Source organism: Vicia villosa, linkage group LG4, assembly GCF_029867415.1.
Source record: "Vicia villosa cultivar HV-30 ecotype Madison, WI linkage group LG4, Vvil1.0, whole genome shotgun sequence".
NCBI classification, from domain to species: domain Eukaryota; kingdom Viridiplantae; phylum Streptophyta; class Magnoliopsida; order Fabales; family Fabaceae; genus Vicia; species Vicia villosa.
The window spans coordinates 189327239-189354317 of record NC_081183.1 but is presented as its reverse complement, the minus strand read 5'-3'; the positions used below and the strand labels follow the sequence as shown (position 1 = coordinate 189354317).

At 29.8% G+C, this 27079-nt stretch overlaps 3 protein-coding genes across 4 annotated transcripts; all 3 read left to right on the top strand.

Annotated features, from left to right (window-relative positions):
* Positions 1-7087: 7087 nt before the first annotated feature.
* Positions 7088-11258, top strand: LOC131596463 (uncharacterized). 2 transcript variants are annotated; one of them, XM_058869116.1, is made up of 3 exons: positions 7088-7565; positions 7653-7708; positions 8444-9206. In XM_058869116.1, exons 1-3 carry the CDS (start codon positions 7189-7191, stop codon positions 8542-8544), a joined length of 534 nt encoding a protein of 177 aa, XP_058725099.1. In that variant the 5' UTR covers positions 7088-7188; the 3' UTR covers positions 8545-9206. The 2 variants fall into 2 exon arrangements, with proteins under 2 accessions (XP_058725099.1, XP_058725100.1); XM_058869117.1 differs by lacking the exon at positions 8444-9206 and adding an exon at positions 10383-11258 and having other exon boundaries at positions 7089-7565.
* A 121-nt stretch (positions 11259-11379) lies between these two features.
* LOC131596462 (kinesin-like protein KIN-7N) lies at positions 11380-17551 on the top strand. Its single transcript, XM_058869114.1, has 18 exons — positions 11380-11651; positions 11733-11822; positions 12308-12426; positions 12514-12627; positions 12718-12799; positions 12870-12937; positions 13046-13120; positions 13215-13357; positions 13449-13551; positions 13646-13726; positions 14210-14278; positions 14353-14412; positions 14535-14681; positions 14942-15250; positions 15693-15785; positions 15891-16049; positions 16137-16403; positions 16913-17551. Exons 1-18 carry the CDS (start codon positions 11507-11509, stop codon positions 17237-17239), a joined length of 2451 nt encoding a protein of 816 aa, XP_058725097.1. The 5' UTR covers positions 11380-11506; the 3' UTR covers positions 17240-17551.
* A 7342-nt stretch (positions 17552-24893) lies between these two features.
* LOC131596461 (uncharacterized) lies at positions 24894-26952 on the top strand. Its single transcript, XM_058869113.1, has 3 exons — positions 24894-25357; positions 25445-25500; positions 26193-26952. Exons 1-3 carry the CDS (start codon positions 24981-24983, stop codon positions 26708-26710), a joined length of 951 nt encoding a protein of 316 aa, XP_058725096.1. The 5' UTR covers positions 24894-24980; the 3' UTR covers positions 26711-26952.
* The last annotated feature ends 127 nt before the right edge of the window (positions 26953-27079 follow it).

Genomic DNA, 27079 nt, shown 5'->3' with positions numbered 1-27079 from the left:
TTTTATTATAAGTCGTTTTGGAAAAATACTTTGTATTTTAATAAAAGTCGTTTTACAATTTCAATGAATAATTAATGTTATTTTTCCTATTATATCCTTAAATATTTATTATTCTCTCTCATTTCAATTATATAAATTTATCTTCTACGTGTCATTAATGAAGGATAATTTTGCAAAAACCTTCATAATTTCTCATTTTCATACAACAATTATTATTTTTCTTAATCTGTGTGAAAAGTCTAAAACGACTTATAATAAAAAACGGAGGGAGTATAATTAAGTGAAATTAATTTTTAAAATTTCATGTAAAACATAAGACAAACCTATTAAATTGTTCTTGCTTATCAATGAATATTTTTTAATTAAATAAATGGTATAGTAGGAATAATAGCATTAAATAAGTCAACAATAGTTATTTTTACATATAATAGATTTTAAAATACTCTCTTAGCTTATAATTATGATTATATGGACTTGTATTATATTTATTTTCTAATGATGTTCTTTTTGTTATATTTTCCTTAGGCAAACTGTAATAGAAGGATTTAATTAAAAAATATATATTAGTTTAGGGACTTGATTCCAATAGAGTTCAGGAAGAAAGAATGATAAAAAAATTGTATGGTTATTCACTCATTTTATATGTATAAATATACAAAGCCTGGGATCAATATGATAGATACATTGTGCTAGGCACACGATGTTATACTAGAAAACAAATAATGGTGAGAGTATTCGGTCACTAGTTTATTAGTCAAACTACATGAGTAAATATGATTAAATCGGATGATTCAATTGAATAATTCGATCTCTATAATAAAAATGTATAGTTATTAAACTGATCAAATTGGATAACTCTATTTCTAAAACATTACGACATCTACAAAATTTCAAAATATCATAATTTCACAAGTTCATGTTGGAATTACACCCGAAACTAGGAGAATTGTGAATCAATCTTGATGAACAAGAATTAATTTCTCCGATTGATTTCGCCTCTTGTTCATCACTCTTCACTTGAGTGAATCAACCACACCTTGGTTGCAAGATGATTCCACTAAACATAAATTATGAGAAGATAGAAAGATAAATTGGGGAAGAAAAGAAATTAGGGCTTAAGAAAAAGGGGGATGAACAAGAATATTTTTGCAGAGTTTCTCTCTGCTCACAACTGAGATTTTACTTAATTTTTTCTCTATAAAACTGCACTCTTACAATGATAGGGTACCTCTATATTTATTGGCTGAGATTGTTTACACACCAAGCAATCTCCAACTAACCTAACTTAGCTAAAAACACGAAACATAGCTAAGTCTAAATTTCTGTCTAGATACACTTCTTCGACATTTCGACAACTATACAATTTTGACACATTAAATATTTCGACAACAATAGCCTTTGTCGAAATGATGTTTTGACACAAAGAATTACATTCTCAACACATCACCTAATTCATTGTGTCTAAACTATTTACATTCATGATTATTCTTAATCTTCTGAAGACTTCGACCTGCACACCCTTTTCATGGTGTCTACAATCAGATTCTCAATTTTGCAGTGTTCCATGTTCAGCCTCCCTTTTTGCTACTTGCTCTCGAAGATAATGAAACCTCATCTCGATGTGTTTGCCTCTTCCATGTGCTATCGGATTTTTGGCTAGATTGAGAGCAGATATGTTGTCCATATTCATGGTAATTGCTCCATAATTCTTTGTTGTAATCTTTTCGAACAAATTCACCATCCATGTTGCTTGACATGAACAAAGAGAAGCGGTTGTGTTATATGCTTCACACGAAGATAGTGCTACTATTGGTTCTTTTGTTTAATTCCAAACAACTAGTGCACCACATAACATAAACACATAACCAGCTGTGAATTTTCTATCCTCAACATCACTACACCAACTTGAGTCAGTGTAATCCACTAGCTTGCATTCCTTTCCTTTATCAACTGTAGGAAACAGAATGCCATAGTCGATAGTTCCTTTGAGATACCTTAGTATATTCTTCGTCGTTGCTAAATGTGATACCTTTGCATTTTGTATGAATCTACTCACCATACCCACAGTGTATGCTAGATCTGTATTGTGTTGGCTCGACACCATCTTTATCTGAGTCTTTTGACAGTTGCAGTCTTGGTTCAGCAGGTGTCGAAGTCGAGTTGCATCCTTCCATCTCAAATATCTTGAGTATTTCACTTGAATATCTTCTTTGATGCATCATCAAGCCTCTACTACTCTTGTAGATTTCTATGCCAAGGAAATATGAAATCTCCCCTAGATCACATATTTCGAATTCCTTGCTAAGTTCACCTTTGAAGTCTTCGATCTCTTTCTTATAACTACTTGTTATCAACAAGTCATCGACATAAAGACATAGTATAAGCAATTCACTCTTGCTTCTTCTTACATATACTTCGTGCTCAGTTGTGCACTTTATAAATTCCTTCTCTCTTAGAAAACATTCTATCTTCTTATTCCTAGATCTTTGAGCTTGTTTGAGTCCATACAGGACTTTATGCAGTCAGTACACCTTTCTTTCTCCACCTTGTTTCACAAACCCAACTGGTTGTTTAACATAAACATCTTCATCTAAGGGGTCATTCAAGAATGCATATTTCACATTCATTTTCCATATGTATCAATTGTTCATGTTTGTTAGACCAACAACCAACCTGATTGTTTCTATTCTAGCAACAGGTGCAAAGAATTCGTCGAAGTCGATTCCTTCTTTCTAAAGAAATCCTTTCGCCACAAGTTTTTCCTTGTATCGAGTTACTTCTCCTTTGGGATTCACCTTCACCTTGTATACCCATTTCACATCGATTTCCTTCTTGTCTTGAGGCAATTCAACAAGTGACCAAGTGTTGTTGACTTCAATGGACTTCAGTTCCTCATTCATAGTCATCCACTTCGAATCCTTCAATGCCTCAGTTGCATTGATTGGTTCGACATCTGCATATAAAGCATAGTGTACCAGCTCACCTTCTTCATCAACCACATCATCTGATGTAATCACACATTCCTGCAGCCTTGCAGGCATGTGTCTTGTTCTTTGATGTCTGCTTGTGCTTGCTTGACCTCTAACTTCTTCTTGTCGAACTTCTCTTTCAATTTTACTTGTTGGTTCTTCACGTAAGATTCTCATTGAATCCTTCTTTATATTTTCACTCCAATCACATTCCTTAAACTCTCATCATGATCACGTAAGTGCTGATTCCTACTTGCTTGTTCGATGAGACATGAAAAAAATAATGATATAACTAATGGAGACAAAATATATTAATGGAGTTTTTAAATAAAAAATAAAAAACATGTAATTTAATTTTAAAATTTTCATTAAGAATAATTTTGATATTTTAAAATAAAAATAAGAATAACGTGGGAAGTGCAATTAGATTATAAATACGATTTTTTCCTTCTTTCTCCTCCCCTTCAATTTGTGAGAAATTTTGATCTCTTTTTCTCTCCTCTCTTTCCCTTCTAAAAAAAATAATTAAACACACATAACTAAAAATCTTTCTCCTCTCCATTTACCACACCAAACGGTCTCTAATAAAGTCTAACCAATAGGCTTAATTACAAAACAAAAATGTGTTAGTGCAAAGACCAATAAAGTCTAGCTAATAGACTTAGTTACAAAACAAAAATGTATTGTTCAAAGACCTAATTATAAGCTTTTTAGTTAATAGATCTATTTAAAAAATTTCAATAGTTTAGGAATTGGTGAATAAAATAACATTTTAGTTTTGTTTGATATTATCAAATGTTGACTTATAGTAGATAACTTATTGTATCATATGACTACAATAGATGTTTCACAACAGCTTTATTTAAGAGCATATAATTTGTTATACTAGTTTATATTTTAAATAAATATTTCAAATAGCTTCTAAATTTATAACTTCATTTTTATTTTTATTTTATACTTTCAATTTTACAAAAAAAAAATCAAATACTCTCTAGTCTCTATTATTAAGAAATTAATTTTAATTCATTAAATAACTAATATATTTGATCTACTAAATATATTAATTATTTAATTTAATAATAATTATGAAAAGAAATTATAATTATGAGAAATATATGTTAAAACTCTTTGGATATTAATAGATGACAATAAAATTTAATTTACTGATGAAATTGAAATTGAATAAAAATGAAAAACTTGGTAGGGGTCACTGCCTCAACCCTGAAACCTCTCCCTTAGCTCAGCCCCCTAGCTATGGTAGGGGTCTCTCATGTTGTACTTGGAACATAATTGATGACATTAGGTTAATATGTTTTTTCTCTTAGTATGAAATATTGTTCCCGATAATTTACATTCATTAGAGAATTTACAATAAATATAACCACACACAAAAAAAAAACCTTACAAGAAAATGTGTAAGCTTTGATATTTTGATTCATGACACTTCTTGAAGTGTTGTCAAGTGTCGATGAGCTATACAAAGAAAAGTGAGAATGATAATATTAATAGGTTATGGTAGAGATAAAGGTCTAAGATTAGGGTTTGATAATTAGGCAGATAATACAAAATTAGTGGATGTATCTATCTTTAAAGTTGCATTGTCTTTTGTCTAGGTGCCACTTTTAATCAAACAAGTCCACTCTTCATTTTTAAATTTTTTTAGTAATAAATAACTAAACCCATATCACACGTAATTGAAATTAAAGCGATGATAGGTACATTTTTTTACATAGTACTCTAACTCTAACATATTACTCCATCCGTTTTTTATTATAAGTCGTTTTAGATTTTTCACACAGATTAAGAAAAATTATAATTGTTGTATGAAAATGAGAAATTAAAAAGATTTTTACAATATTATCCTTCATTAATGGCATGTAGAAGATAAGTTTATATAATTGAAATGAGAGAGAATAATAAATATTTAAGGATATAATAGAAAAAAGAGCATTAATTAGTCATTGGAATTGTAAAGCGACTTATATTAAAATACAAAATATTTTTCCAAAACGACTTATAATAAAAAACGGAGGGAGCAGTAGATATTACTATAAGAATTTAATGTTCACCTTTTTTTTAATAGTAAAAAAATATTAAAGAATCAATAAGTTAGATATTTGAAAATAAAGTTATTACTTTTAATAATTTTATAATTAGAAGTATAAAAAATGTTATATCGAATGTTTATATAGGTGCTAATGGGTATGATTTGGACTAAATACTATAATACTTGTCTCTATACTCGCGTTTTAAAAAAATACTTTGAATTTACATGATCACTAATATTTGTATTTATATTCGTATTTTATAGATATTTAAATACCTATACTCATATTCGTTTACTCGTATTTTTAAAAAATTATCGATCAATTATAATTTATTATCTCATTTAAAAATTTAATAATATTAAAAAGAATCAAGGATATTATGATTGAGTTGATATATTTAACAAAATTCATGTATGGAACGGGGTGAGTAATTTGTGCTCATGCTCCTATCTATTTTATAGATTTTTATCTAATTCGTTGTGGGTAATTTTTTTGTTTGAGTAATTTTTTATTAGGAAACATTGATACATAGTGTAGGACTAGGACTAGGGACCTTTGTTTTTTTGAAATGTTTCTTACTCACCACTCTTGTAGTGTTAGTGCCGTTGATTTTTTGATACAAGTAAGTCAGTCCCTTTCTCGAACCAAAAGTTCATGATACTATTTGTTGGGGGAATTTTTCACTATAGACATTAATACATAGTGTAGGATCTAGACATTTTTGTGAGAGACACGTCACTTATTCATCCAAAACCTTAAGGTGACAGGTGAATGGGTTTTCCTATTTATAAATGTCTAAGTCACTATATTTTTATGTAGGACTATTTCCCCAATACTAACACTTGCAATATATCCTCAACAAATTTTACATATAAAATAAAATAAAAACTTTAATATTTTTTAATAGCACTCAATTTTTTTTTCTTGATAAATTCCATATGTGAAATTTATATATGAGTCTTTTTCATGATTACTCTTTATCTCCCACCAAAAGTGATAGATGTTTAGATAAAAATATCCTTTTACATCCTTAGAAAAAGAATTATATTAAAAACATTAAAGGTCACATGGGGTGTTAAGAAACAAAAATAGAATTAAGCCTTCACTAGTTAACAAAGATTGTATGGAAAAGTACAAGGATTTAGCAAGTTTTGTTCAATTTTGATTGCATTATTATTGAAGTAAAAATCTTAGATAAAGCAATGAAAATTGTGAAAGTAGATAAGAAAGATAGAGAGGTTTGTGTTGGGTCCATATTATTTATTGAAGAAGAGAGTTAAAATAAAATTCAACAACCAAACTGTACAATTGTACAATTGGCTGACAACCAAATCTAAACTAACTCACAAGTCGCACATGAACAAATTATTTTTCAAATAAATATACCTAATTTGGTGTTTCAACTTATATGGCTACATCAATTTAGTTACTATGTAACATGTTATTGGTCTTTTAAAATATTCTTTAAAATGTCACATTAAATTAATTTAATCATAATTATGTATAATTATGTAGAGACATCTGATTTTGAAATAAAGGTTATATCTCATTTATATATTGTTAAGAGTTAAAATTTCAGTCACTGAACTAACAAATCAAAAATAAGAATATTATATTTTAAAATATAAAGGTAATTAATTGGATTTAAGGTAAGAATTAGACTCCCACATCCAATAATATTGAGCTTTGAAAGTGAATATAAATGACAAATAATTTAAATCAATTTACACTAAAAATTTATGTTAAATTTTATTAAAATCAACGTATGTTAAAGGATCTTATATTAAATCTACTTGCAACTTGAATTTTTTTCAATACCTATATTTTTAAATAATATATGATGCTAACAACTTTAAAACATTGGTTAGCATCATACAAATGTCAAATCCAATTTAACCATCTACTACACTTATTTGGTAAACTACCACAAAAATAAACAATTGAGAAAAGCTACTATGTCTTCATAAAAAAAAGTTACTTTGAGATGTTAATTTTTTATTTTAAAATGGGTGTTTTTATCAAATTTTAAAATTTTGTAATTTTTGTATCCTAGTAAAAATGAGGTCATAAACTACAAAAGCATCCTTTATGGGTGGTTTCAAATATGTTGTCCTATACCTATCATCTTTTATTTTGAATTCCTAACCCTTCAACATAGTTCCTCAATTCAAATGGCTTCACCCCAAAAAAGACTAGGAGAATTTCTTAATGAGCATCAAGAACCTTTCATGCTAGAGCTATACCTTGTAGAAAGAGGATACTTAAATGAAGATTCATTCAAAAAGAGAAAGAAAAAGGTTTTATTACCATTTTCCAAATTTCTAGCACCTATAGTTAACAAGCTAGTTTTTCATAGCCAAGGTAGAGACAATGGTCAAAGAAAAAAACATGCAAGTTGCAATGTTCAAATTTCATCAGCTAGTAGCAACTCTACTATGTTCAACTCATGCTCAAATGTTGATGAAGAAGGAACTTCAATATCATCACATAAAGATCACCAATTATGTTCTTCCCATATTCATCAAGCTTGCAAAGAATGCAACATGAGGTAAGAACTATAAAATTTTACATATATTTAATTAACCAATTGTTTGAAAGAATTACTAATTTGTTGTGTTGCTCTTGCTAAAAATAGATGGGAGAGACAGAGATGCATAGAGGGAAAGATACCTCTAGAAAGTGATTCCAATGGTAAGTTACAACACTATTGACTAATTACAATTAATCATATGTGTCGCTTCAAAAGTTATTATGATTAGAAATGTATTTGAATTAAATCTCAGCTATTCAAGCTTATAGGTTCAACATGGTTTTACGCTTGAATGAGGAATCGATAGTATTTTCTTCTTATGAAACACTTTGGAAATGATTATAATCAAAATTAAACGTTTTAATTTGCACAACAACAATGTATATGTTTTAAATTTAATTATTTAAGTTTGTTATTAACTAAGGATCAACATGGTTTTATCACACTTATTCAAATTCAAACTGTTCTAAATCAAAATTACAAAATAATTTTTAAAAAAAATTAAATTGTACAAAGTCGAAAAGTTATTATTGTATTTGGATGTTATTTTATAAAAACGGTTCATATAATGTTAAATTTTAAATTGAATTTTCAAAACTAAACAAAAAAACATACATTCGTTTTGATTTGGATGTCATTTTCAAAAATGAATTATTTTATATATATATATATATATATATATATATATATATATATATATATATATATATATATATATATATATATATATATATATATATATATATAATATTCAAACCGCAACGTGAATACTGTTTTTTATTATTATTATTATTATTATTATTATTATTATTATTATTATTATTATTATTATTATTATTATTATTGTTGGTATTAAGGATGCCTTAGTGTTTGAGTGTTTTGAACTTATAAAACAGTGGACGAGGATGTTGGGAAAATGCACCAGAGAAAAACAAGCATGCCTAAGACAAACATATTTGACCTAGTTGTGGACATATTTGCCCTAGAAAAAAATTAATGATCCACAAGACAAACATCCAAAGAACTATTTTTACCAGATCAAGTCCATGTTCTTTCAACTCAGTGAAATTGATAGTCTTTTCAGTGATCACAAAAAGGAGTTCTTCATCACCCAGAAAGGTTTTGACAAACATTTTGAAAGTGTGGGAGAAACAATGAGAAAAGGAGTAAAATGAAATGAAAGAGAGAGTAAAAGACTGAGAGGGCAAAAGAAGAGTTTAAATAGGAAAAAAAAGAAGAGTGAAAGGCATTCAAAAATATTTGGTTCAAATAACCAACAAATTTAATTAATTTTGTCTTTTGAAAACCTCGAAAAGTTAAAAACAATAATACGCTATCAATTAATGACTTAGTAGAGATAAAGGATCATGATTTTCTTCTGTTCCTAAGACATGATGTAACACCCCATATTTTCTCTATATTAATTTAATTAAGATTTAAATTAATTGATTGGAAGTGTTTAATATTTTAATTGAATTAAGTGGAGAAATTGAGGATTGATGTAATTGGGCCAAAGTCGTGGTTAGTAAAGAGGGGGTGTGATTGTTAGGCCTTTTTACTAAAGTTATACTCTATTTTCATAAAATAAGGAAATTGGAAAATAGAAGAGAAAAAGAAAAGAACGTGAAAGAGAGGAAGAATAGCATAGAAAGAGGAAGAGGAAGAATCAAGTTTTGAATCAAGGTAAGAGGGGACTCTTCCTATTAGTTTCTCTTATGTGTTTTATAGGTGATAGGATTGATTAAATATTGTTTGCTTCAATTGGATATGTGAGGGTTTGGGATTGTTAGGTTTGGGAGTTTATGGTTAGGGTAATTGAAAGTATGATTTTAATTGGTATTGAGGTTAGATGATGATTGAAATTATGTTAATATGTGCCTAATCAATGTTTAGACTGAGTTTTGAGTGAGGGATGTTGGATTTCACAGGTCTGTCACAGAGGTGAATTTCTGCACAATCGCACGTCCGCTAAGCGGCCTCTGGCTCGCTAACGTGGATGTTGTTTGTTTTTCAAAAATTAATTGAGCTCGCTAAACGGACCTAGCCCGCTAAGCGGAGGTCACAACGTAGCTAAACAGACCCTGCGGTGCAAGAAATTTCTGAACTTTGAAACAACATATCTTTTGATCCGTGTATCCATTTTAGGTGCCGTTTTGGGCGTTGCAAATATAATTAAATATTTTATATGATAATTTGCTGAGATGGGAAGTGGCCCGATTTTATTTTAAAACTCGATTTAATTGCTTTGGTGAAATGAACATTGTGCATATATGTGATTTTGTGAGTATGACAATGTATTGGTGTAGTGATGGATGAATTGTGATTATTACTAAGTTGATTGTGATAAATGTGTAAATGATTGAATGATTGCGGAGGCATGTGCATACTTGTTGGTGATGATAATGGTGAGTTATGGTGAGACGATGTATTTCATCGGATCGGTGGTGTGTAAGTATGTCATAAATTCATAAATCATTTTGGTGATGGATCCCGGTGATGTTTGGATCAATGGTGGTCATAATTCCCATTGTGTGGAATTTGTGTCGGTAGGGCCGTATATCGGTGATGTTTAGATCGGTCAGATGGATTATTTCCACGGCTTATTGGTACCACATGCATAGTGTCAGTTGGCTCATATGCGTTTTGTCATAACATGATTGAATGGATTTCAGTGTTATGTTGGGTGATGTATTTGTTGTGGTTGATGAATGATAATTGAAAATCTGAATATATTGTAAATTGAGTGAATGATATATTATGATGTTTTGTTGCTTATGAGTGCATAATATTTATGAATTGTGAATGAGACTCACCCTTACATGTTGATATTTTCAGATTGAAGAGTAGCGGCTTATTTACCTTGGTGAGGATAGCTCGTAGAGTTAATCCAGTCGTGTCGGTCATGCTCTGGTCTTGTAACACTAGGGAACGTTAGACTTAGACTTTGTAATTATCAAGTGATGTGACTTGTTTGTTTGTATGGTGCACCCAACCAAGTGCAACAAATATGTTTAAGCCATAAACTAAAACATGACCTCCATGACAAGTTGTTGTTAGACTTCTCAAACCAAGCAAGTAGAAAATAAAAGCTTGTATTTTTTGGTAATCTCACCATAAGCTACCTTCCTAGAGTCACCTTCAAATGTACATGGATGGTTATGAATGCAAGCTTATGACTCAACAATAGAGAGGTATATAACTCCCTAGCAAGCAAAATAAAAATACAACAACAATAGAGAGGTATATAACTCCCTAGCAAGCAAAATAAAAATACAACAAAGTTGAGACGTTGTCTATTGTGATTGTCATCTCTCAATATGATAGGTGAAAATAGATGGTCTCTTTGTTCCACCTTTCCACGAATGCGCAAATCAAAGCACTATCATACATTAAGTAGAGAACACCCCACTAGAGATATGAGATATGCATCATGTGTTGGGGGTTGATTGGAAATATACATGTTTGAAGAAGTCTCGCATCGCTTAGTTTTGTGAAGGAAGATGGAATCTAAGGCTATATAAAGGATTCAAGTTTTTCGTTACAAGATGCATCAGTCAAAAACACTTTAAATTTATATTTGACTTTCTTTATTCTCTTATATTCTTGTATTAGAGTGTTTTGAGATGTAGTTAAATATTTGTTTTGGAGGGTGTGGGTGTACTGGTGGCCTGGGGTATTTGAAGGTATATTATGCGTTGTAACAATTTTCACATAGTCTTATTTTTTGGTTGTCTATTGACAACGGCTGTGATTTTTTCTCCGATTTTAGAGTTTTCACGTTAAAATTCTGTGTTAATGTCGAATTATTTATGGTGTAGTATTTTGAATTGGAAATAGTGAGGGCATTTCCGTTTGACCGAGGGCATTTCCGTCAATAAAGAAACATCCAATTCAAATTCCGCAAAGAAAAAGGAACTAGCAAATCCCGCTCCCAACTGCAAGAACAAAAAAAAAAGCAAATGGAGAAGATCTGCGTAGCCGTTAGAGTTCGTCCTCTGGTTTCCGAAGATTCCGTCAATGGAAGCTTCTGGAAAGTTGAAGATAACCGTATATCTCTTCACAGGATTCACGGAACTCCATTTTCCGGCTCTTCATATGCTTTCGGTATATATAATTCAATTCTATTATCATTATCAATTTCGCGTTCTTCTGTTTTTTTCATCTTCAATTTTGAAATTTTCTCAGATCATATATTCGATGAATCTAGCACGAATTCAAGTGTCTATGAGCTTCTCACTAAGGATATCATTCTCGCTGCACTCAATGGCTTCAACGGTATCCAAATTCAAACTATTATACTGTTTTTTTATTCAATTTTTTAAACTATTAATTGAAGATTTAACCTTAGCTTGATTCAAGTTGTAATGCAAACAAATGAGCTCATGAAAAATTCAATTCGGTAACCATAGTTTTGGTGTGAAATGATGGAGTTGAATTCTCTCTATCCGGATAACAGTCCAAAATTGAAGTATAGGGTTTTCCAATTGCTGACCTTGATTTTTAATTGATCTTAATTTTTTAGGGAAGGGATCAAGGCAGTTATTGAGATTTGCTTAAAATTAATTTATTCAATTAATGTTTGAGACTGCATGCTTTTAATACTTAAGGGAACCAGATCAATGAATGTATGTTTTTTTTAAATTAAACAAAAAATAGTTATTTTATGTTGTTTTAGGGTGAGACAACAGTTACTTTATGTTGGATTTGGATATAAATGTGAATTTAATGAAATTATGACAATAGTTATACGATATGGTTAGGGACTGCATTTGCTTATGGACAGACAAGTAGTGGGAAGACTTTCACGATGAATGGTTGTGAAACTGACCCGGGAGTGATTCCTCTGGCAGTTAAAGACATATTTGCAACAATAGAGACGGTAGGGGAAGTTCTTTTGATTTTAACCTTGATGGCGAGTTATTGTGTTGTTCTTGATATGCTTATGCGTTGTTTGATTGTTTTTCAGATGTCTAAACGGGAGTTTTTAATTCGTGTTTCCTACATGGAGATTTATAATGAGGAGATTAATGACCTTCTTGTTGTTGAAAACCAGAAATTACAAATTCACGAGAGTCTGGAGGTTGGTTACTTGCCACTTAATGTTGGTGTGTGAAATATATATAGTAGTTGTGTAAAGAAAATGTACTGATTTTATTTATTTATTTTCCAGCGGGGAGTATTTGTTGCAGGACTCAGAGAGGAAATTGTCAATAATGCTGAACAAGTGCTAAATCTCATCAAAGCAGGGGAAGGTATGTAGTTCTACGGCTTGATTCTTTTTGCTTTTATATTAGAAGTTAGATTATTCTTTTGATTTTGCAGAGAATAGGCACTTTGGTGAGACAAATATGAATGTTAGAAGTAGCAGATCACATACCATATTTAGAATGGTATTTCCTCAATTCTTTTTAAATTTTGTAATACATATTCTTTTTACATAATATTGTTTTTTTTTATCAAAATAGTACTAACCAAATAACTCTTAATCAAATATGTAGGTGATTGAAAGCAAGGGGAAGGATTTCAATTCTTCTGATGATTCTTCGAATGACATTGTTCGAGTTTCAGTCTTGGTTTGTACTATTTATTTCATTTCCTTCTATATTACTTTTATATTAGAATTTCTTACAAAGTTGCATACTTATACAGTTGAGTTTGTGGGATTAGAATTTAGTAGATCTTGCTGGATCTGAAAGGATCGCAAAGACCGGAGCTGATGGAGTACGTTTGAAAGAAGGAAAATATATTAACAAGAGCTTGATGATTCTAGGAAATGTGATTAATAAACTAAGTGATGGCTCAAAACAAAAGTATAAATTTTTCGGCTCTGTTTTGTGTATATTATTCTAATTTTATAGCTCTTTTAGTCAATAATGTTGGATATATTACATCTAATTGTAGGGGGCATATCCCATATCGTGATAGTAAGTTAACACGAATACTCCAACCCGCTCTTGGTGGAAATGCCAAAACGTCCATTATTTGTACCGTAGCACCAGAAGAGGTAGATGCCGTGCTTTTTGTTGTGTCTCTTTTTTCCTTCTTGTTTGATGATTAGTATATGATTTCATAACTCCAATATTTTTAATATCAATTAGGTTCACATTGAAGAAACAAAGGGAACTCTTCAGTTTGCTAGTAGAGCCAGTCGCATAACCAATTGTGTTCAAGTGAATGAGGTATGTATTTGTTACCCTATTTAATGTTTCACATTGTTTAATATTTTCCTATTTGACTTTCACTATGATATAGAGGTTACTTTGTTTAGTTTTGTGGAAGCTTGTGTTGTCACTCATATTTCTAGAATTGTGAAATGTTTGTAAGTTATTTTTTTCTTTTGAAATTTGCCAAAAATTGAAGAAACTTTAAAACGATTTATTGACAAGACTTGGCTTGTACTGGTTGCATGTTGTGCTGTCTAACATCAGTTGATTTACTTGAATAATCATTGTATATAACTAAACTATCTATTGAAGAAAAAAATGGGAGACAAATTAGGAGAATCATATTAGGAAGCTAACTAAGGCCAAGAAAATGGAATAAGCCTGAAATTTTTTCTACATTTTACTTGTTTTTGTCAGGAAATATTTGACTCTATTTGCATGATGTTACTTAAGTTTTTTTTTTGTAAATCAAATTTCTTAATGGTTGGAATTGTACAGATTCTGACTGATGCAGCATTGTTAAAGCGGCAGCAGTTAGAGATTGAAGAGCTTCGTAAGAAACTTGAGGTAATTGTCTTATAATGATAGTTTTTGTTTACACCTCATGTCTGAAAATCTTAATACTACTATTTTCTGTTTAGGGATCCCATGCTGGGGTGCTCGAGCAAGAGGTTCTTAAACTCAGGAACGATTTGCTCAAGGCAGGTTTTACTTTTCAAGTTTTTCTGCACTCTGCAGTGTTACAAATAATTCATGCTAAAGCATTAATTGAAATCTCTTTTACGTTGTTGTGTTAATTATGTATTCATATTCCACTATTTAGTATGAAATGGAGCGTGGGAAGCTTGAAATGGAACTGGAAGAGGAGAGAAAATCGCGTAATCAATGGATGAAAGAGGAACGGATGAAAATTGAAAATTCCAATACTACATCGTTCTCAATCTCAAACGGTGGGACGAATGACAACCAGGTACACCTCATCAGAAATGAACTAATAAGGCCATATGAAGCTAAATGCTAAATACTTTCTAATTTTAATATAAGATTTCCTTACACAACTTTGTCATTTGTGTGTATATATGCATGAACATATTTGTTCTTCTGAACAATTCATAGTTTTCCTTTTTATGTTGCTTTTCAGACTTTTAGTTAACTTGCTTTTCTTTTCCACTCTTTTCTTTGACATTTTTGCTCCATTTTGTTGTTACAATAATTCTCGTGTACTGTTAGGCTCCTAGATATTCGAGGAGACAGGGATTTATGGAAGAGTACAGTGACATTAACGGTGCGTCTCAAGGAGATATATTTAAATCTCCCTGTTTAAAAGAAGCAAGTGCTTTTGTTGTCAAGCGGTCAAAGAATTCAACGTTGCTAGATAGTAGTCCGCCAGATAGTAGTCCTCTTCCAGATGCTTTCAGCAATGTGGCAGATGAAGATATGTGGTTGAAAATGAACAATGGTTTTGTTGCGGACCTTGATTCTCTTCAATTGACTCCCCCTCGAAATTATCAATCATTCCCACCAAACGATACAACTCCTGTAAGTTCATATCTGTTCATTCTATTTTTTAAAAGGAATGTTCTTTTTTGTCTTTCTCTTGCATTTTTATTTTGCCTCCATATTCCATCCACTGCTTCCCCAAAAGTGGCAACAGGTAAAGGAAGGTAGCAATATATATAGCATCATTGGTTAGTGAACTGTTGAAAATTTTCCTCCATTGTTGAGCAATTCTTGTTGGTTTCACCAGTTTCACTATATCTGACCAATACACCCACCATTCGATGATTTTTGTATTTAGATTTCACCAAAACTAAGATTTGTGCAGACCATACTCTTGCTTACTCGCAAAGTACTTCTAATAGCATTGTATAACAAATGTGTTTCTTTTAACCGAGTAATACCATATTAATCTTTCTTTTTTTTGAGTATGTGTGCTGTTTTTTATAGTTTTTTTTTTTTTTGTTTGGCTGATGTTTGTAAGGGTTGTATAAATCAAATTGAAAAGTACGAACAGGAGGTTCAAGCTTTGAGAAGACAACTAGAGCTTGCTCATGAAAAGATAAATGAACTCGAGGTTAGTATACAATATACTTGATGCTATGTACTACAAGTTTTTGCCTTTTTCGCCCCCTCTTATAAATCGGACTCTCAATATGCATGGCTTGGCATATTAATCCAGAGAAAGCATTCAGATGAAGTACCATCAAGCAAGCAATTAATAGGCAAGAGCCTAGACAATCAACAAGAAACACAACTTATTCAAGATTTGCCTCTGAGGTTAACGGAATCCGTGGAAAACTACAAAGATAGCTTTGAGGAGGTTTTATCAGTAATGCAGGTTGAATGAGTGCACCATATCAGTTTTATTTGCAATGATCATTCCAAGAAACAGTAAACTAACTTCTTTTTCTTGTATTCTAAACAGAAATTTGCTTTGGATGGAAAATTCTCAACCGAAAAGATGCTTTCAACCATGAGTGAAATTGGTGCACAGCTATTTTCAACGTTGGAAGGTCACTTTACAATGTATAGAAATGGTGAAAGGTCTTCCACCGGAAACAACGCTATAATCCAAGAACAACGAAAAGAGTTTCATAAGAGGATGAATAACATAATTACATCACTGGAGTTATCAGAAAGCTCAACAACAGGAAATGAAGAGAGGCCTCCTTTGTGCAGCTGCGAACACAAGGTAGTTGTCTCGCCTCAAATATCAAGATATCAATCATCAATCATGGTTTTATTCTGTGTCTTATTTTTAGGATATCTTATGTCTTTTTTCAAAACTTGTCATTAATACCGCTTAGTAACTAAAAGTCTTGACTAGCATTTGTTCAAAGCTGAAATTGAACAAATAATTAAAAATATATATATATAGATATAGTAGTTTTTGTGTGATTATATACCATTACAAAATCGTCAAAATCCGTGTTCACTCTATTTGTATTTGTTGAATATGTGTGTCATATAAGGATTAGAATTTGTAAGAAATGAAATGTGTTATACTAATCTCTCATTGTCTCTTTGTATTACATGCACTTCAAATTATAAAAAGCTTAAATTATATGATAGCTGATTTATTTATAGATGTCATCATTTTCCTTCTAAAAATCTTTCAAATGAAGTTGATATTGAGCTTTACTTGAAAAAGTAGTTAGGAGAGTTTCTGAATTATCCTAAACTAAATTTTTGTGACAAAAGGGCTGTGGTTTGAGAGGAGAAACAGAAACTGCTTACTCAAAGGATGCTTTAAATGAAAGCCTCGAAAAGGAGTTACTACTATTGAAGAACGAAAGAGATTCCTTGCTACAGAAGTTATCTGAATCGTCTGATAAATTTGCAATGGTTTCAAACCAAAAGGAAGATGCATTGAAAGATTTAAATACTGAAGTACAGAGAAGAAAAAATCTAGAAGGGGAGGTTAAGCAGTTTACTGCAGCTTTTGTCCGTCGTCAGCAATCACTTATTTCATTGCGTAGTGATCTTAAGACCAAAATAGAGAATTGGAGAGCTCAAACACCAATTTAAATGCCCAAGTGTTTTGTGTGTCACGATTAGATATGTTGTAAGCTATGAACATCTTAATGCGTTGCATTGCTTATGTATTATTATTATACTAGTATTTAGTTACATATCATTATTCTACATTGATTGGATTCTAGCCTCATTTGTTATAGAAACAATTGTCATTTGGAAATGGAAATCATGTTAGTGTTGTGTGTGAGAGAGAGAAAAGGGAAGAAATTTGGGAGCAATTTTTGAGTCTATGAAGTGTGTTTGTTGGTGTGGCTAACAAGGCATAGTGAAACCATAATGCTGCTGTGCTCTGCAATGAAATTTATAATTTTAATATTTTAATTTTTCACTACTATTCGCATTTATTTTTATTTTTATATTTTCTTATAATTTTAAATTAAATAAAATTTATAAATATTTTCGGTAATTTAAATTTTGATCAAACACATAGATAGAAATATTAATCCTAAGAATAATAATTTTGAAAATACGATTCTATAGAATGTTAAACATACTCTAAAAAAAACATCTATTTCTAAGGAAATTAAGAAATACTCCCTCCGTTTTTTATTATAAGTCGTTTTGGAAAAATACTTTGTATTTTAATAAAAGTCGTTTTACAATTTCAATGAATAATTAATGTTATTTTTCCTATTATATCCTTAAATATTTATTATTCTCTCTCATTTCAATTATATAAATTTATCTTCTACGTGTCATTAATGAAGGATAATTTTGCAAAAACCTTCATAATTTCTCATTTTCATACAACAATTATTATTTTTCTTAATCTGTGTGAAAAGTCTAAAACGACTTATAATAAAAAACGGAGGGAGTATAATTAAGTGAAATTAATTTTTAAAATTTCATGTAAAACATAAGACAAACCTATTAAATTGTTCTTGCTTATCAATGAATATTTTTTAATTAAATAAATGGTATAGTAGGAATAATAGCATTAAATAAGTCAACAATAGTTATTTTTACATATAATAGATTTTAAAATACTCTCTTAGCTTATAATTATGATTATATGGACTTGTATTATATTTATTTTCTAATGATGTTCTTTTTGTTATATTTTCCTTAGGCAAACTGTAATAGAAGGATTTAATTAAAAAATATATATTAGTTTAGGGACTTGATTCCAATAGAGTTCAGGAAGAAAGAATGATAAAAAAATTGTATGGTTATTCACTCATTTTATATGTATAAATATACAAAGCCTGGGATCAATATGATAGATACATTGTGCTAGGCACACGATGTTATACTAGAAAACAAATAATGGTGAGAGTATTCGGTCACTAGTTTATTAGTCAAACTACATGAGTAAATATGATTAAATCGGATGATTCAATTGAATAATTCGATCTCTATAATAAAAATGTATAGTTATTAAACTGATCAAATTGGATAACTCTATTTCTAAAACATTACGACATCTACAAAATTTCAAAATATCATAATTTCACAAGTTCATGTTGGAATTACACCCGAAACTAGGAGAATTGTGAATCAATCTTGATGAACAAGAATTAATTTCTCCGATTGATTTCGCCTCTTGTTCATCACTCTTCACTTGAGTGAATCAACCACACCTTGGTTGCAAGATGATTCCACTAAACATAAATTATGAGAAGATAGAAAGATAAATTGGGGAAGAAAAGAAATTAGGGCTTAAGAAAAAGGGGGATGAACAAGAATATTTTTGCAGAGTTTCTCTCTGCTCACAACTGAGATTTTACTTAATTTTTTCTCTATAAAACTGCACTCTTACAATGATAGGGTACCTCTATATTTATTGGCTGAGATTGTTTACACACCAAGCAATCTCCAACTAACCTAACTTAGCTAAAAACACGAAACATAGCTAAGTCTAAATTTCTGTCTAGATACACTTCTTCGACATTTCGACAACTATACAATTTTGACACATTAAATATTTCGACAACAATAGCCTTTGTCGAAATGATGTTTTGACACAAAGAATTACATTCTCAACACATCACCTAATTCATTGTGTCTAAACTATTTACATTCATGATTATTCTTAATCTTCTGAAGACTTCGACCTGCACACCCTTTTCATGGTGTCTACAATCAGATTCTCAATTTTGCAGTGTTCCATGTTCAGCCTCCCTTTTTGCTACTTGCTCTCGAAGATAATGAAACCTCATCTCGATGTGTTTGCCTCTTCCATGTGCTATCGGATTTTTGGCTAGATTGAGAGCAGATATGTTGTCCATATTCATGGTAATTGCTCCATAATTCTTTGTTGTAATCTTTTCGAACAAATTCACCATCCATGTTGCTTGACATGAACAAAGAGAAGCGGTTGTGTTATATGCTTCACACGAAGATAGTGCTACTATTGGTTCTTTTGTTTAATTCCAAACAACTAGTGCACCACATAACATAAACACATAACCAGCTGTGAATTTTCTATCCTCAACATCACTACACCAACTTGAGTCAGTGTAATCCACTAGCTTGCATTCCTTTCCTTTATCAACTGTAGGAAACAGAATGCCATAGTCGATAGTTCCTTTGAGATACCTTAGTATATTCTTCGTCGTTGCTAAATGTGATACCTTTGCATTTTGTATGAATCTACTCACCATACCCACAGTGTATGCTAGATCTGTATTGTGTTGGCTCGACACCATCTTTATCTGAGTCTTTTGACAGTTGCAGTCTTGGTTCAGCAGGTGTCGAAGTCGAGTTGCATCCTTCCATCTCAAATATCTTGAGTATTTCACTTGAATATCTTCTTTGATGCATCATCAAGCCTCTACTACTCTTGTAGATTTCTATGCCAAGGAAATATGAAATCTCCCCTAGATCACATATTTCGAATTCCTTGCTAAGTTCACCTTTGAAGTCTTCGATCTCTTTCTTATAACTACTTGTTATCAACAAGTCATCGACATAAAGACATAGTATAAGCAATTCACTCTTGCTTCTTCTTACATATACTTCGTGCTCAGTTGTGCACTTTATAAATTCCTTCTCTCTTAGAAAACATTCTATCTTCTTATTCCTAGATCTTTGAGCTTGTTTGAGTCCATACAGGACTTTATGCAGTCAGTACACCTTTCTTTCTCCACCTTGTTTCACAAACCCAACTGGTTGTTTAACATAAACATCTTCATCTAAGGGGTCATTCAAGAATGCATATTTCACATTCATTTTCCATATGTATCAATTGTTCATGTTTGTTAGACCAACAACCAACCTGATTGTTTCTATTCTAGCAACAGGTGCAAAGAATTCGTCGAAGTCGATTCCTTCTTTCTAAAGAAATCCTTTCGCCACAAGTTTTTCCTTGTATCGAGTTACTTCTCCTTTGGGATTCACCTTCACCTTGTATACTCATTTCACATCGATTTCCTTCTTGTCTTGAGGCAATTCAACAAGTGACCAAGTGTTGTTGACTTCAATGGACTTCAGTTCCTCATTCATAGTCATCCACTTCGAATCCTTCAATGCCTCAGTTGCATTGATTGGTTCGACATCTGCATATAAAGCATAGTGTACCAGCTCACCTTCTTCATCAACCACATCATCTGATGTAATCACACATTCCTGCAGCCTTGCAGGCATGTGTCTTGTTCTTTGATGTCTGCTTGTGCTTGCTTGACCTCTAACTTCTTCTTGTCGAACTTCTCTTTCAATTTTACTTGTTGGTTCTTCACGTAAGATTCTCATTGAATCCTTCTTTATATTTTCACTCCAATCACATTCCTTAAACTCTCATCATGATCACGTAAGTGCTGATTCCTACTTGCTTGTTCGATGAGACATGAAAAAAATAATGATATAACTAATGGAGACAAAATATATTAATGGAGTTTTTAAATAAAAAATAAAAAACATGTAATTTAATTTTAAAATTTTCATTAAGAATAATTTTGATATTTTAAAATAAAAATAAGAATAACGTGGGAAGTGCAATTAGATTATAAATACGATTTTTTCCTTCTTTCTCCTCCCCTTCAATTTGTGAGAAATTTTGATCTCTTTTTCTCTCCTCTCTTTCCCTTCTAAAAAAAATAATTAAACACACATAACTAAAAATCTTTCTCCTCTCCATTTACCACACCAAACGGTCTCTAATAAAGTCTAACCAATAGGCTTAATTACAAAACAAAAATGTGTTAGTGCAAAGACCAATAAAGTCTAGCTAATAGACTTAGTTACAAAACAAAAATGTATTGTTCAAAGACCTAATTATAAGCTTTTTAGTTAATAGATCTATTTAAAAAATTTCAATAGTTTAGGAATTGGTGAATAAAATAACATTTTAGTTTTGTTTGATATTATCAAATGTTGACTTATAGTAGATAACTTATTGTATCATATGACTACAATAGATGTTTCACAACAGCTTTATTTAAGAGCATATAATTTGTTATACTAGTTTATATTTTAAATAAATATTTCAAATAGCTTCTAAATTTATAACTTCATTTTTATTTTTATTTTATACTTTCAATTTTACAAAAAAAAAATCAAATACTCTCTAGTCTCTATTATTAAGAAATTAATTTTAATTCATTAAATAACTAATATATTTGATCTACTAAATATATTAATTATTTAATTTAATAATAATTATGAAAAGAAATTATAATTATGAGAAATATATGTTAAAACTCTTTGGATATTAATAGATGACAATAAAATTTAATTTACTGATGAAATTGAAATTGAATAAAAATGAAAAACTTGGTAGGGGTCACTGCCTCAACCCTGAAACCTCTCCCTTAGCTCAGCCCCCTAGCTATGGTAGGGGTCTCTCATGTTGTACTTGGAACATAATTGATGACATTAGGTTAATATGTTTTTTCTCTTAGTATGAAATATTGTTCCCGATAATTTACATTCATTAGAGAATTTACAATAAATATAACCACACACAAAAAAAAAACCTTACAAGAAAATGTGTAAGCTTTGATATTTTGATTCATGACACTTCTTGAAGTGTTGTCAAGTGTCGATGAGCTATACAAAGAAAAGTGAGAATGATAATATTAATAGGTTATGGTAGAGATAAAGGTCTAAGATTAGGGTTTGATAATTAGGCAGATAATACAAAATTAGTGGATGTATCTATCTTTAAAGTTGCATTGTCTTTTGTCTAGGTGCCACTTTTAATCAAACAAGTCCACTCTTCATTTTTAAATTTTTTTAGTAATAAATAACTAAACCCATATCACACGTAATTGAAATTAAAGCGATGATAGGTACATTTTTTTACATAGTACTCTAACTCTAACATATTACTCCATCCGTTTTTTATTATAAGTCGTTTTAGATTTTTCACACAGATTAAGAAAAATTATAATTGTTGTATGAAAATGAGAAATTAAAAAGATTTTTACAATATTATCCTTCATTAATGGCATGTAGAAGATAAGTTTATATAATTGAAATGAGAGAGAATAATAAATATTTAAGGATATAATAGAAAAAAGAGCATTAATTAGTCATTGGAATTGTAAAGCGACTTATATTAAAATACAAAATATTTTTCCAAAACGACTTATAATAAAAAACGGAGGGAGCAGTAGATATTACTATAAGAATTTAATGTTCACCTTTTTTTTAATAGTAAAAAAATATTAAAGAATCAATAAGTTAGATATTTGAAAATAAAGTTATTACTTTTAATAATTTTATAATTAGAAGTATAAAAAATGTTATATCGAATGTTTATATAGGTGCTAATGGGTATGATTTGGACTAAATACTATAATACTTGTCTCTATACTCGCGTTTTAAAAAAATACTTTGAATTTACATGATCACTAATATTTGTATTTATATTCGTATTTTATAGATATTTAAATACCTATACTCATATTCGTTTACTCGTATTTTTAAAAAATTATCGATCAATTATAATTTATTATCTCATTTAAAAATTTAATAATATTAAAAAGAATCAAGGATATTATGATTGAGTTGATATATTTAACAAAATTCATGTATGGAACGGGGTGAGTAATTTGTGCTCATGCTCCTATCTATTTTATAGATTTTTATCTAATTCGTTGTGGGTAATTTTTTTGTTTGAGTAATTTTTTATTAGGAAACATTGATACATAGTGTAGGACTAGGACTAGGGACCTTTGTTTTTTTGAAATGTTTCTTACTCACCACTCTTGTAGTGTTAGTGCCGTTGATTTTTTGATACAAGTAAGTCAGTCCCTTTCTCGAACCAAAAGTTCATGATACTATTTGTTGGGGGAATTTTTCACTATAGACATTAATACATAGTGTAGGATCTAGACATTTTTGTGAGAGACACGTCACTTATTCATCCAAAACCTTAAGGTGACAGGTGAATGGGTTTTCCTATTTATAAATGTCTAAGTCACTATATTTTTATGTAGGACTATTTCCCCAATACTAACACTTGCAATATATCCTCAACAAATTTTACATATAAAATAAAATAAAAACTTTAATATTTTTTAATAGCACTCAATTTTTTTTTCTTGATAAATTCCATATGTGAAATTTATATATGAGTCTTTTTCATGATTACTCTTTATCTCCCACCAAAAGTGATAGATGTTTAGATAAAAATATCCTTTTACATCCTTAGAAAAAGAATTATATTAAAAACATTAAAGGTCACATGGGGTGTTAAGAAACAAAAATAGAATTAAGCCTTCACTAGTTAACAAAGATTGTATGGAAAAGTACAAGGATTTAGCAAGTTTTGTTCAATTTTGATTGCATTATTATTGAAGTAAAAATCTTAGATAAAGCAATGAAAATTGTGAAAGTAGATAAGAAAGATAGAGAGGTTTGTGTTGGGTCCATATTATTTATTGAAGAAGAGAGTTAAAATAAAATTCAACAACCAAACTGTACAATTGTACAATTGGCTGACAACCAAATCTAAACTAACTCACAAGTCGCACATGAACAAATTATTTTTCAAATAAATATACCTAATTTGGTGTTTCAACTTATATGGCTACATCAATTTAGTTACTATGTAACATGTTATTGGTCTTTTAAAATATTCTTTAAAATGTCACATTAAATTAATTTAATCATAATTATGTATAATTATGTAGAGACATCTGATTTTGAAATAAAGGTTATATCTCATTTATATATTGTTAAGAGTTAAAATTTCAGTCACTGAACTAACAAATCAAAAATAAGAATATTATATTTTAAAATATAAAGGTAATTAATTGGATTTAAGGTAAGAATTAGACTCCCACATCCAATAATATTGAGCTTTGAAAGTGAATATAAATGACAAATAATTTAAATCAATTTACACTAAAAATTTATGTTAAATTTTATTAAAATCAACGTATGTTAAAGGATCTTATATTAAATCTACTTGCAACTTGAATTTTTTTCAATACCTATATTTTTAAATAATATATGATGCTAACAACTTTAAAACATTGGTTAGCATCATACAAATGTCAAATCCAATTTAACCATCTACTACACTTATTTGGTAAACTACCACAAAAATAAACAATTGAGAAAAGCTACTATGTCTTCATAAAAAAAAGTTACTTTGAGATGTTAATTTTTTATTTTAAAATGGGTGTTTTTATCAAATTTTAAAATTTTGTAATTTTTGTATCCTAGTAAAAATGAGGTCATAAACTACAAAAGCATCCTTTATGGGTGGTTTCAAATATGTTGTCCTATACCTATCATCTTTTATTTTGAATTCCTAACCCTTCAACATAGTTCCTCAATTCAAATGGCTTCACCCCAAAAAAGACTAGGAGAATTTCTTAATGAGCATCAAGAACCTTTCATGCTAGAGCTATACCTTGTAGAAAGAGGATACTTAAATGAAGATTCATTCAAAAAGAGAAAGAAAAAGGTTTTATTACCATTTTCCAAATTTCTAGCACCTATAGTTAACAAGCTAGTTTTTCATAGCCAAGGTAGAGACAATGGTCAAAGAAAAAAACATGCAAGTTGCAATGTTCAAATTTCATCAGCTAGTAGCAACTCTACTATGTTCAACTCATGCTCAAATGTTGATGAAGAAGGAACTTCAATATCATCACATAAAGATCACCAATTATGTTCTTCCCATATTCATCAAGCTTGCAAAGAATGCAACATGAGGTAAGAACTATAAAATTTTACATATATTTAATTAACCAATTGTTTGAAAGAATTACTAATTTGTTGTGTTGCTCTTGCTAAAAATAGATGGGAGAGACAGAGATGCATAGAGGGAAAGATACCTCTAGAAAGTGATTCCAATGGTAAGTTACAACACTATTGACTAATTACAATTAATCATATGTGTCGCTTCAAAAGTTATTATGATTAGAAATGTATTTGAATTAAATCTCAGCTATTCAAGCTTATAGGTTCAACATGGTTTTACGCTTGAATGAGGAATCGATAGTATTTTCTTCTTATGAAACACTTTGGAAATGATTATAATCAAAATTAAACGTTTTAATTTGCACAACAACAATGTATATGTTTTAAATTTAATTATTTAAGTTTGTTATTAACTAAGGATCAACATGGTTTTATCACACTTATTCAAATTCAAACTGTTCTAAATCAAAATTACAAAATAATTTTTAAAAAAAATTAAATTGTACAAAGTCGAAAAGTTATTATTGTATTTGGATGTTATTTTATAAAAACGGTTCATATAATGTTAAATTTTAAATTGAATTTTCAAAACTAAACAAAAAAACATACATTCGTTTTGATTTGGATGTCATTTTCAAAAATGAATTATTTTATATATATATATATATATATATATATATATATATATATATATATATATATATATATATATATATATATATATATATATATATATATATATAATATTCAAACCGCAACGTGAATACTGCTTATTATTATTATTATTATTATTATTGTTGGTATTATGGATGCCTTAGTGTTCGAGTGTTTTGTGCTTATAAAACAGTGGACAAGGATGTTGGGAAAATGCAACAGAGAAGAACAAGCATGCCTAAGAAAATGACAGGGGACTCACTATTATCAGCTGCTATATTGAATTTACTTGGTGCATCAATAAAGAAAGAAGATTGCAGTAACCAGTTGCAAGAGTATATTCCTAAGCCTAATGTTTCTCAAGTATTAAAATCCAAAAAGGCATCACGCAAGTTAAAAAAGCTTCTATTTGATTGTGTTAAAGATATCACAATAACACTTCCAACAAAAGAGGTCAGAAAGCAAGTTTGCAGAAAATCAATGGGGCCTATAGAGTTTGAGAAACTGACTTGTAAAGGAACAAGAGAATGGAGACAATATAGTGAAGATGGCTTAATGTCTTTATTCACTATTGATTACTTGGATTCAATAATGGAATGGAATAAGTTTGAACAAGAAGTTAGGGACATTAGCTTTGAGATTACTGATGCAATTTTGGATATTATCAGCAACGAAATTGCATTAGAAATGATTGGAACTTTACCACCTTAATTTCAAATCATTATGAGTTCTTTAATTTTATTTTATGCAGTAGTCATGTAAATATTTATGCATATAAGTCAAGTTAACTTTAGTTCTTAGTCTTACTTATCCATCAAGTAAATATTCTTTTTTAGTTTCTTTTTATAATAGTTTTATTTATTGACAATTTAATATTATGCACATTATTACTTGAAATCCAACATCTTATATATAAATATTGTTAAAATATAAAAATTTATTAGAGTATTGAAAGAAATTTTGACGCTTAAATCAAAAATTAACTTAAGAATTTTTCATATAAATCAATGTTAATTTGGTAACTTTTATATTTATTTAACAGTTTATTTTTTTTATTACTTGGTAAAAATTAATATTTCT

Coding starts and splice junctions, on each gene's coding strand:
- LOC131596462 (XM_058869114.1), top strand. CDS start 11,507: ATGGAGAAGATCTGCGTAGCCGTTAGAGTTCGTCCTCTGGTTTCCGAA. Junction 14,279..14,352: donor AGCTTCGTAAGAAACTTGAG/GTAATTGTCTTA, acceptor TTTTCTGTTTAG/GGATCCCATGCTGGGGTGCT. Junction 15,251..15,692: donor CACCAAACGATACAACTCCT/GTAAGTTCATAT, acceptor GATGTTTGTAAG/GGTTGTATAAATCAAATTGA.
- LOC131596463 (XM_058869116.1), top strand. CDS start 7,189: ATGGCTTCACCCCAAAAAAGACTAGGAGAATTTCTTAATGAGCATCAA. Junction 7,566..7,652: donor TGCAAAGAATGCAACATGAG/GTAAGAACTATA, acceptor TGCTAAAAATAG/ATGGGAGAGACAGAGATGCA. Junction 7,709..8,443: donor TCTAGAAAGTGATTCCAATG/GTAAGTTACAAC, acceptor CTTATAAAACAG/TGGACGAGGATGTTGGGAAA.
- LOC131596461 (XM_058869113.1), top strand. CDS start 24,981: ATGGCTTCACCCCAAAAAAGACTAGGAGAATTTCTTAATGAGCATCAA. Junction 25,358..25,444: donor TGCAAAGAATGCAACATGAG/GTAAGAACTATA, acceptor TGCTAAAAATAG/ATGGGAGAGACAGAGATGCA. Junction 25,501..26,192: donor TCTAGAAAGTGATTCCAATG/GTAAGTTACAAC, acceptor CTTATAAAACAG/TGGACAAGGATGTTGGGAAA.